We start from the raw sequence: 12,726 nt of genomic DNA on the forward strand, positions 1-12,726 counted from the left end.
AAGTTCCAGCAGTTTTGTTCTCACGGTATTTGCTCATTTTATATTATCTTGAAGACAAACTGATTATGATCTTCCAAAAGCCCAAAAGTAGCCTAAAATGGTATCAATTCCTTTCCTTAAGAGAACGACTTTTAACTACAAATACTATAATATCCAAAAGGGTTTCAATGCAAGATAAAATGAGGCATTATAAATTTCACATTACCACACCGTGCACGCTCTGGTACCCATCTAATGACACGACAGACACAAACAAGCTATCGAGCAAGAATCTGTTAACAGTTTTATTATTTTTTTATGTTAAATACCATGGGACAGGATTGTAAGGATGAAAAACTCAGTCAACAACCGCCTCACAAGGGATAAGAAAAATTCTGCCATGATATTAGCAAAGGTAAAGGAGAAAATTTACACTGTAAGAGGCACCATTTCCCCACAGAATACCTCTTGGCATTTCCTGAATGAGTGGGATTAGCAATCTAAATAAATCATATTTCAAGAGGTAACAGCAACAGATAAAATTTAAAGGGATTATTAAAATAACATTTACAAGACTCTGAACAATTCTCGAACTCTTATTAAAACCACAAAGAAAGAACAAATCTTTATTTATGAATTTCATAAAGGACTGAATGTGCAACTGACATCTGCTAGTGATGATCTGGTAATATACAATTTGTCCAGTAGCCGAACAGTTTCTTTTTATTGTGTTTTCTAACCATAAGAGATCATTAAAGGCAAAGCCTAAATGACGCTGTACACACAAAAAAAATGGTCACCGTGGGCCATACTACCAATGAAATGGTAGGTAAACAAATCTTTTTCTGGTCAAGAGAAAAAAAAAGAAATAGCACTCTGCATGCTTCAATCTACAAGATGAATTTCCCTAGAAAGAATCCAATGAAAATGGCTGCAATCACAACCAGAAGTGAAGGAAGAGGACTGGTGACATTATCTCTGAAGGAAGCAGCTGAGGTGGATCCAGGTTTATCCGAATGTGCTACCTTTCTGAGCCTTAAGCCTTCATCCTAGAAAAAAACATACACACAAAAAGAGGTTTTAAAAACAGATATGTATATAGTAAGACTACTGAGCTAAAAATCTGCAGACAGAAAGCAGGTCAGCACGCATCTGGCTGGGGACGGGAACAGGGAGTAAGTGCTAAGTGGCGTGAGAAAACTCCCTTAGGGTGATGGGAAGACGCTAAAACTGGATGCTAGTGATGGCTGCACAATTCTATAAATTTACTAAAAATCAGTGAATTGTATCCTCTGTGTCTTTATGGAATATAAATTATACCTCAATAATACTAGCTTTAAAAACTGGAGCTGAAAATATACTCCAAAGAAACTGAAAAACAGACATGGCTATATTTACACAGAAGGAAAAACCCACTAAAATTAATATAATTCAAGAAGAGTTCCGGGCACTTATTTATTTCCAAGGAGGCCCAGTGTTGCTTCATCAGATGCAGCTGTCCTAGTGCATGCTCAGTGTAAGGCAGGAGGGCTGTGTGTAAAAGGGCCAGCACTGGGGCTGGACTGCTAAGTAGACACAGGATCGTTTCTTGGGAAACTACAAATTACAACTGCTGTGGAGGGTTGTACACAGAAACCCCACCTGAAGCGCTGCACCTGGACTGGAGAGGGAGGCCGCTGCTCCACGCCAAAGTGACTGAGAGCCTCCCAACAAGAGCGGGAGGCCTCATTCTGACATGTACGGGTTTCACACGGCAAAGATTCTGACACTCTATGAGTTTAGGGGACAAGGTTTCTCAGTAAGAAAGCGTAGTCACTCAAAGAGGGAGGTTGTTGTGACAGTTTACCAGCTGCAGTGTGACCCTGGGGAAAATACTGATACCCGTTTCCTAGGTAGCTGGCTTTACCTGTGTCCATCATCCCACTAGATGAATGACAGGGCGCATTTTTACTTCCTCAGTGCAAGCTATTTTTATTTTCTCACACCGATTCCTTTAGTTGCTTCCTAATACCAACTCAAAGAGCCCACCTGATGTCATATGGTTTTGTTTGCATTACTAGATTTTTGAGGGTTTGTGGGTTTGGTCTTATGCTAATTAAGTCCTATGTGGAGAGAGCAAGGATTCTCAATCCCAGCAAGAACTGTAAAAAAAATACTCCTGCTGAGTCTAATTCACTAGGTCTGGGGAGGGTTAGACATGGGTATTTTTTAAAAGCTCACTAGGAGAGCAAAATACACAGTCTGGATTAAGAACCACAGGGCTAGAGGAATAAAAAGGGATAGAGATCAGACATGCTTGAGATGGCAATTATGATGGGCCTTATGTATGAAATGTTAAGGGGCCAAAATTGATTTATAAGCCAGGAGTCTTCAAGGTTCTTCTGTTTTATCTTTTAAACAGCAGAATGCTTTTTCAAAAAACAGTGCCTACAGCACAGCCCATAAAGAACACAGACCAGGAATCAAGTCTCACTCACCTATCTCCCCGTTGACTCTTCCTATTGTCCAACCCTACCTATGCCATTCCTACTGTTTCCACTTCTGCCCTCCCTACCAAGAGATGACCAAATCTACTGAGCGTGCTAAGGAGTACATCTTTCATCAAAGAACAGAACTGTGGAAATCATGGTAGATAAAGTAAAAGTAACAAAAAAAAGCATCCTTAAACATCCAGAGGGTGTGGGTGTGAACTGGACATAATCTTTCCACCAGCCAGGGGCTGGGTGCAGGGGGCCCCTGGGAAGGGTACCATGGAACATGAAGAGAGAGCCAGAAAATTACTTCAGCACAGATCAATTCGAGATACATGCTTTTGATTCAGTGTAGTTCCTATATTCACTGAACAGATAGAAAAATCAAATACAGATTAAGTCCCATAATGTAGCTTATTATACCTTTTTGTATCTACTTGGATACGAAAAGCTTCTAACGAAGCCTAAAAAAGCAACTTAAAGGTATTCAGGTCTTGAAATAAGTAAGTACTTATCAAAGGCAAATGATTAATAAACTCCACACATTCAAATTAGTCCTCATTCACCAGACCATCCGTTTATTCATTCAAATATATGAATGCAAAGATGAACACAGTCCTTGCCCCCAAAGAAACTACTGCCCAATAGAGGGAGAAAGAGCTCCAACAAATAGAAGCAGTAAGATGTAAGAGGTATCACGGAAACAAAGGAGACAGCATTCCAAAACAATTTTTCTTTTCTTTAAGGGAGAGAGAATCCTAGAAAAAGTTACACTGAAAAGATGACAAGAACCGAGTACAAATGTGCGTGTATGTACATGCTGTGAGGGCAGGGGCAGGGTTTCAGGCCTTTCCAGTCAGAGGGAAAAGCTTAAGCTAAAACAAAAGAGGAGTGATAAAAAAAGAGGCTTCTTCAGGATGCTCTAGCCCAGGGTTGTCCAATACAAACACAACGTGAGCTTCAAATGTGAGCCACGGATGTAATTTTAAATTTTCTAATAGCACACTAAAAAGGTGAAAAGAAACTTAAAACTAATTTTAATACTATATTTTATTCAATCCAATGTAAACAAAATATTATTTCAATATGTAACAATACAAAAAAGATATTTTACTTTTTTTGTACTAATTTATGACATCAGTGTGTATTTTACACTCACAGCACACTTTTGTGTGTGTGTGTGAGGAAGACTGGCCCTGAGCTAATATCTGTTGTCAATCCTCTTCTTTTTGCTTGAGCAAGATTGCCCCTGAACTAACATCTGTGCCAGTCTTCCTCTGTTTTATGTGGGACACCACCACGGCATGGCTGGACAAGCAGTGCTGCATCGGTGCCTGGGACCCTAACCTATGAAGCCCGGGTGCTGAAGCAGAGCACGCAAACTTAACCACTGCACCACCAGGGCAGCCTCCCTCACAGCACATCCTAATTCAACCAACCACATTTCAGTCTCAATGGCCTCAAAGGGCTAGTGACTACTAAATGGGACAGCACCACTCCACACAGTTTATATGACTTGGACACAAAATGTGAAGGATGGTACAAACAAGACGAAGCCGGCAATGCCACAGGCCAGATCACAAATAACTAGGACATCTACTAGGAAAGGAACTTGCAGGCAGTGAGAAGCCATAGTAAAACTGTGAAAAAAGGCTGAAGTAGGGAGCAAAGGCAAGGATATCATCAAACTGGGGGAAAGGAGAAAGATAAGGATCAATTTTAAAACCAATGGAGAAAATGGCCTAATAATATTCACATATCCTATGCCTTCATTTAAATCAACTTATTTTCAAACTCACTCTCAGGTGTCGATTTTCTTCTGACAGCTTCATCATTTCTCCCTGAAGTCTTTTACACTCTTCCATGAGTTTCCTTGTTTCAGTATCGTTGAGTGAAACACTATGCGGTTTGGGCATGGGTCCATCTTGTTTAGATGCATTCACCGGAACAGCTTTGCTAGGCTCTATATCATTCTGTATCAACAAGACAGTGGGAATTTTTTGACTACCAAATCTCCTTACAGGTTTTAAACAAACAAAAATTTAAACTCCACACCCTTCTTTTCCAAAAAACTATTTAAATGAAAAGTTTTGACAATTTTCAATTTCATTAATAAGAATTTTTTTAAACACCAAATACTAACTGAGTAAATGTCAGCAGTTAGATATAGCAGCCCACTCCCTCTGCTCCCATAACCTCTGCACTTACCTCCACCATAGCACTTATCATCTATCATAATAATGTACGTTTGATGGTCTTTCCTACAACACTTCAAAGGCTGGAGAGCAAGAGGCATTTCTCTTTGTATTTACCCCTAAACCCAGCACTTTGGCCAACAGCAGTTATTCAAAGAAAGTATCTATGCTGAATGTCTGATGCCAACCAAGATCCAAATAAGGTCATTTTCAGTGCTCTGGTTCTGCAATTCAAATGAGGTTTTGGGGAGGCGGGGGGAATATTATCATAATAATTCCAATAAAATTAGGACACTACCTAACAAAAACATTTAAAAGACAACCTAACTTCTATTAATGGGAAAAAATAATTGAAGGATATAAACAGTGAAGGAAAGATAATGAACACAAACATAATATGGCAAAAATAGGAGGAAAGGAAGTTAATTCCATGATCTTAAACTCAAACATAAATGATTCTTTCAAATTATCAGTAACACTTTGTCTTAATTCATGAAATTCAATACAGAATCACAGCAGTACTTAACACTTTTAAAACTACAAGCCCCCAAATTTTAATTCTTACCAACACTTACCAATTTGAAACTAGTGACAAAGGCATGGAGATAAATACCAAGGAAAATGCCTAAGTATTCCCAAGCCTGTGGTCTAAACTGCTTCAGAATCCCTCATCCTATCATCACTTACACCATCACATGCACCGTAGCAGTATTAGCGCAACAAGTCATCTTTTTCTCTTTTTTTTTTCTTTTTGTGAGGAAGACTGTTGCTGAGCTAACATCCATGCCAATCTTCCTCTATTTTATGTAGGACGCCGCCACAGCTTGGCTGGGCGAGCAGTGCTAAGTCTGCTCCCGGGATCTGAAACTATGAACCCTGGGCCACCGAAGCAGTGTGCAAACTTGACCGCTATGCCACGGGGCCAGCCCCCCAAGCCATCTTTTTAATTGAGTTTTACTGGCTAAAAATTTAACTTTCTAGATAAAAAGATAAAAACTGCTTTACTTTATTCAGATATAAACTTCTAACAAGATTTCCAAATTCAACGTTATGGCATTGCACAGTACTCATTAATAAAACGTAATTATAGATTACACACATATTACACCATGTCAGCTCCCAAATTTATATTAAGTGTAAGTAAACTGTTCAAGGGGAAGAACTATTATTTCTTACGAAAGGGGTGTGATTTGATCACTATGCCTGAATTCATGTAAAAATAATGTTATAAAGAGGCTCCAATGTGCAACACCACATATCAGACCTGTCAACATTCAGACTTTTCCATTTTTCTTCAGAAGCTTCCCGGTTGTGAAGGGTTTCTACGAAGCCTACTTCAGCCTCCTTCTCTGAGTTTTCCTCTTGCTGGCTTTCTGGTTCTTCACCTTATCCTCCCCTGTCCCCAACCAATCCCAACGCTATTATTAAAAATCTGTGTCAGACATATTTTGCTCTTCATCAATATTCTTTCCTATTCTTTTCCTTAATAATAATTAGAACTCACTTCAAAATGATTTTTCAAGTGTGCTCAAACTCCAACCTAGACCAAGCCCAAATTCTGAAAATGAGGGCAGCACACTGGCTTGCTCTGTAAAGACGAAGTCAACAGTCAACTACATGGCAACTGAGAAGGACTCTTTAGGCTTTTGTTAAGAATTGGCAAAAATATCATACTCATACCAGAAAGCTGACTAAGAAATTAAGAGAAGATACATGAGGCCAACAAGTGAAGAGAAAAAAATTAAAATGAGGATCAAACTGTCCACAAATGGCTTATTTTTTAAATAAATTCTCAAAATTCCAGAAAATCTAGAATTATGAAAGGGGAGGAGAGGAAATTACCTCCATTATCTCATCAACCCAACACAACTATTATTTATATATTATCTTCCAATGCTTCTTCATATGCACATTTTATAAAACCAGCATACATGTAATGTTTTTATCTTTCTTTAATTTATATGTACGTCTTTTATCATTTTAAATGACACAGTATGTCATTAAATATCCTATTCTGTGCCTTACCAAAATTACTTAAACATTTCACTCTTGTTGGACATTTGATGGGTAGCTTCCCACTCTGGGATTTTTTAACATGTCAATGAGTATCTTCTTATGGTGACAGAATTAGATTTTTCTTTTTTATTAAAATTTTTCTTAATGTTGTTATACTGCTTTTATAACAAAAAGAAGAAATGTCATAACCAATTTGTGGAGCCTAAACCTAAGACTAGAATGCAAAAGATACAGTGAAGTTTGAACACATTTCAAAAGTGAGCCAAGTAAGTGTGAAACGAGTTACTCGGAGGATGGTTATACCACATACTATTTAGGCCCCCTACAAACCAGTCAACATACATAGCAGATGCAAAGAAATCTAATTTATTTTTGTATATTTAAAGTATAAGCATATATAACCTAACTTAGTCGAGGATTAAGGGGGGCTGCTGAGTCATTCATGTACCAACAATCTGAAGAGCCTGATGGGAACACTAAGGCTCGCCGTGACTTTAGTCTATGCTTGCATTCAGGAGCTCCATTTGTGAGGTTTGGCTCCAGGAAAACAGCTCGTTCCTGGAGAGTTTCTTCAGACTGGTCCAGAAAGAGGAGACTGGTTGTTCTGAGAACCATGAAACAGGCAAACTAGACTGTGACTGGTAGGAAACTGATGAAGAGTAACATTATATTAACATTGTACTTCAAACTGCAACTCAGAGTAAACTGAAAGGTCAAGGCCACGATATCAGTAAGACATGATATGCCACATCTTGTTCATTTTCCATTGTTTCATGTTATTCAGCCTATCTGCAGTAATCCTCTCCATCTATGAGTTCAGTTTACTTCTCTATTTCTTTTTAACAACCTTCAGAATGTCAATTCCAATATTCTAACTTATTCCTACTAGGGATAATTAGAAAAAGAGAGAGCTAGAGACTGGAAATAGAAGGGCAAAGGTAAAATATAAGACAAACCAGGGTTTTGCAATACAGCTTTGGGAAGGACAAATGAGCTAAGGAATGTAAACATGAAGCTCCGTTCTTGGGACTATTATGAGTAAGGCACGTAAACGTATATAAAGTGAGTTAAAAGGCTAAAGTTAAGAGCTGAGGCATGTAATCGTCACAGGCATAATTTAAAGCCTTAACCTGAGAAGTAAGAGAGTATATCTGAATAACAAGTTTACCAAAGATATATTTTTTCCCTGAACAACCAATTTACTCTGCTTCTCTAGGATGATTCCCAGAAGTGATTAACTAAAATCACAAATCAAAAAAGTATCAGACATTTAGAGAAAGGGTCAGATTTTAAGCCTTAGTATACATATTCTCTAGAAAGCCAAATCAAAGTATAAGCAACCTGGTTCAAACTGTGGGGTTCCTGAAGTTTCCAGTAAGCAAGAAATGGTAAAGGGAATCACACAGCAAACCTTACACCACCAGAAAGTCACCAATGTCTTACTGATGCAGTGTCATTGTACTTGAGCAAGTTCAACTATAACCGAAGATCTTCAGAGCTTTAACCACCAATTCTCCTACCCTGGGGCACCGTAAACAACTAACAATGACAGTTAGAGGGTCACTATTATTTGTGTTTGATAACAAAACACAAAATAGCAGTTTCGTTTACCTTTTTTGATATATAAACACAAATACTTGCCTGGAGAGCAACGTCTGCCAGCTCCTCCGTTCGCTGCTATGCTCGCAGGTCTATTCAAGCAAGCTCCTAACTCTCTTTTGAGAGAATGCTCCCAAAATCTCAGTGACAGGAAAAATTATACCAACTTCATAATAATGTTCACACTTACAATAATGTTCACACTTATATTTGTCCTGCTCACTGCTGAGATTTTAAGTGTAGAATTGGTTTCTTTAGAATAGAGAATAGTTCATGTGTATGATTTTTAAGTGATTTGTGGTTCTACTGTAATTTTAAACATCGGTGAAAATTTCAATTCTATCTACTTCACAGAACACACTCACATATGTACTAGGTAACTACATTAACATAACCAGTAACACTAGTAGACTCCTATGGCTGTTAGCTCCCTAAAACAAACCTTCTGTTTCTCCTGTTTGAACACAGTGAGTCCCCTGGGATCATTCTTCATGTTATAACTGGCAGGTGTTGCAACTGTGTTGTTGATGCTGCTCACTGAAGTGACAGCCGGAGCAGTCCCTGGTGGAGTTATACCCTGAGATGGCAGGGGAAACACAGTCTCAGATTCGCACCAAACTCTGATCTCTCCTGCATGGTACTGGGAAATGACTAACACAGACATCATTAGGCTCTATACATTCACATTTTATTTTACAAAAATGTGTTACGCATAAGACATAATACTGCTCAATAATAGCTATGTTAAAGCAAAAAAGTACAAGTTTCCGACTAGCTTTCTATATTATTTCCCAAACAAAATTAGCTATGATCAGCTTGCATTATGTTCACTAATTAAATGTATAAACCTTATTAAATTTATGCTAGTCTTACATTGTCCTAAAATGAATACCTTCTAACCTTGTAGTTCTTAATTTCTGTTACTAATCAATACTTGCCAATATCTGCAAACAAGCACTTCATATTTTCTCACCTTTGATAACAATCTGAACGATTTTTAAGTTAAATGAATTTTTCCCCCTTGAAGCTCAAAAGATGCCATGATTTATAAACCTCTCCTGTACTTAATCTATCTTCTCAAGTTCCTAAATACAGATAAATTCCTGTAAATTCCTTTAACACAAATAAAAATAATATTTTACAAAAAGGTTGGAAGAGACTGAAATAATACTTACTGATATCGAGGTCATTGTATATACTAAGAGAACTCCATCCCCAATGTGTGTTGTCTCAACAGAAAATAACGTATTTTTTTTTTTTTTTGAGGAAGATTAGCCCTGAGCTAACTACTGCCAATCCTCCTCTTTTTGCTGAGGAAGACTGGCCCTGAGCTAACATCCATGCCCATCTTCCTCTACTTTATACGTGGGACGCCTACCACAGTATAGCTTTTGCCAAGCGGTGCCAAGTCCACACCCCAGATGCGAACCGGTAAATCCCGGGCCGCCGAAATGGAACGTGCGCACTTAACTGCTGTGCCACTGGGCCGGCTGCCTATTCTTTTTTTTTTTTGTTTTTTTAAAGATTGGCACCTGAGCTAACATCTGTTGCCAATCTTTTTTTTTTCCCTTCTTCTTCTCCCCAAAGCCCCCCAGTAAGTAGTTGTATGTTTCAGTTGCAGGTCCTGCTGGTTGTGCCATGTGGGATGCCGCCTCAGCATGGCTTGATGAGCAGTGTCATGTCTGCCCCCAGGATCCAAACTGGCGAAACTCTAGGCCGCTAAAGTGGAGTGAGCAAACTCAACCAATGGGCCGGCTCCGAAAATAATGTATTCTTAATCATAAAACGTCTTTATATGTAGCACCCTGAAATCTCCTACTCTTGATAGCCCATCAGTCTTCATTAAGACAAGTAAGTAATTTTTCTAGAAAATATGTCATTACCAGATGTTGGATGGAGGGCATAAATGAAATGCAATACATTTAAGAAATCTGGAAAATGTCAAGTAGAGTTGGAGGCCTCAAAATAAACCAAAAAAAAATTTTAATTGAACACAAAGAAGTGAATAGGTGATAAAACATAAATAAGTTAAACCCACATTCAATCCTGAAAAAACACTACCGCTAATTGGACACTAGACTTCTTAATACAGTGTTGATAATAACTAAAAGAGAGCTAACAATTCATTTTTATAATGGTAAAACACAAAAAAGTCAATGCTTTAGTATGATCTGCCTCCAGCTATCAACCACCCAGGGAACACGCTAAATGGCTCTCAGTATTAGCACTGAATACAACTCAACTGAAGACTCTACTGGCCATTAACCGACTGAAATATATCCAGTCAAAGACCTGCTCTTCCCTAGGACTAGGGTGACCACAAATTTTAGTGTCCTTAAAGGACATTATTAAGTTAATGCCTGTTGTCCAGGAAAAATTATTAATAATACTTCCATTTATTCTAAAGTAAAAGGGTTCCTGGATTCCTAGGTCATTCCATCTATAATCCAAATCAGAGAGCTATTTCCCAAAAGGAAACCCAGACTCTCACGATGGTTCAAATAAATTAGAATTGTTTTGTCACAAAGCAACGACTTCTTTAAACTATGAAAATAAAAAAACATGGACTCAATCACTATACATCTAAAGTTGGCACACCTCTCTTACCCTACACAATGACAACAAAACTTGAATCATTTTCTTATTTATATATTCAGTATCAAGGTCCCAAAAAACCTAGAGAAATCAACAAAATAATAACATATCCTTTTCCACTGTTTTTAGAACATGTAAATGCCCAAGAACTAATAGCATACCTAAAAAGATCCAATCCTCAAACAGGTGGGGTATAATACATAAAGTATACTTAAATTAAATGCCTTTCTACTTTTGGGGGGGTACGGGAAGGTGGGTGAGGGGCTGGGAGCAGCAGTGAGAGAATGGGATGGGGTGGTTAATTTAAGAAACACCGAATCAACATTGCCAAGTCCAAGACCTGCTACCTACTCCAACTCTGAGAAGAAAATATCAACCACTATGATGGCTACCTGTGGTACCTATGTGCTTTGGATACTAACTAAATTCTTCTCAGTTGACTACTAAACAGCACAAATCCTGATGATCAACTCTTGAAAGTAAATGTACAAGGGACCACTAACTACACCTGGACTTCTCCATTGCTCTCAACACCGAGTGAGGCTGAATACGAAGTACAGGCGCCATCCTGAGAGCGCCGTCTGTTAAATCTCAAGTTGTCACCAGCAATTTAGTTAAAAACTAAACTGACTTTTGCTTAAGATAACATACTTTCTACAACATATTATTTAACAAATAAACTAAAAAGAGAATAAAGGGTCAAATGATATCAAAGAAATCACTATACAGCAATCATAACTATAAACTAAGAAATATATTTCGTACTCTGTACTTTTAAAAATATTTATTACCAACATAGTTTTCATAACATTTTCAGTAATCTTGCATATTTAGAAATGTATTTTCCTTGAATAAGGGAGTGTCATCTTTAATCAATTTGTTTAAGTCAGGATTCAGCCTCATACAGCATTTTATCAATGTATCTGTAGTAAACTAACAAACTCTACCTAGGCATGACAGTATTCAATAAAGCCCATATTTCCTAAAAGACAAGTTTCATGCTAAACTGAAGATAAACATACAGAAAAAGGATGTTAAGTAATTTTGTAATTTTATCTATGGATGCTAGAAAGAAACCAATGTCAAAGATACTATGGTTTTTAAGCAATTTTATCAACTTCACCTACAGACAATACTGAACTGGAGATGTCAAAATGCAATTATCAACAGGGTCTTATTATCACATGAATGAAGTATTATAAAAGTGTTTTACATGTTATGTATTTATGTATATATATATATATATAAAGAGTTTCACCCTTATTACAATAAACAAACAAAAACTTTATTATATGTTTTATACTATTATAACACCCCTGGATTTGGTTACTTTGAGGTTTCACATTTTCTATAAAGGGATGCAACATTAAAATGCAACATTAAAATAATGACTTGACAAAGTCACATGATCAACAACTCAGATGGAACTGGGTCTGCGCCAGGTTGCATTCAATTTAAATCCATTTCTCAGTAAGATTTTCTTGTAGAATCCGCAGGTTAGTAGCAGCACCAGAATGAGTTTAAGCAGTCACAGTCAGTGTTTCCAGAAATGTATTTTACAGAACACTAGATATTTCATGAGAAGTTATTTATGTTTAAATAAGAAGTGCTGGGTTAAACATATTTCCTTTATTCAGGGCCTTTAATATGCAACGTGTTTATTGGTAGATACAGTATTTGTAGCATTTCTCCAAACTCAGTTGACCAAAGAACCCTTCCAACTCAAAACACTTTGGGAAATACTGCCTTATAAAAACACAGCTGTGTTTCAGCCCATCTTTTTAACATACCCATTAATCAATTAAGGTCCCCTCTAGGTTGTGTATAGTAGATACCATTTTTTTTACTCCTTTGAATTATATAAATTTGAG

At 37.5% G+C, this 12,726-nt stretch overlaps 1 protein-coding gene across 2 annotated transcripts in view; it reads right to left on the minus strand.

Annotated features, from left to right (window-relative positions):
• Positions 1 to 258: 258 nt before the first annotated feature.
• VAPA (VAMP associated protein A) overlaps positions 259 to 12,726 on the minus strand; it is a 38,661-nt gene continuing 26,193 nt past the window's right edge. The window contains exons 5-7 of one of the 2 annotated variants that reach the window (XM_046671088.1): positions 8,703 to 8,837; positions 4,250 to 4,423; positions 259 to 1,028 (exon numbers count right to left, since the gene is read on the minus strand). In XM_046671088.1, the coding sequence (XP_046527044.1) occupies positions 870 to 1,028; positions 4,250 to 4,423; positions 8,703 to 8,837 (468 nt within the window). In that variant the 3' untranslated portion in view covers positions 259 to 869. The remainder of the gene's footprint in view (positions 1,029 to 4,249; positions 4,424 to 8,702; positions 8,838 to 12,726) is intronic. The other variant, XM_046671089.1, reaches the window with a different exon arrangement.

The sequence above is a fragment of the Equus quagga genome, chromosome 9 (assembly GCF_021613505.1).
Source record: "Equus quagga isolate Etosha38 chromosome 9, UCLA_HA_Equagga_1.0, whole genome shotgun sequence".
NCBI lineage: Eukaryota > Metazoa > Chordata > Mammalia > Perissodactyla > Equidae > Equus > Equus quagga.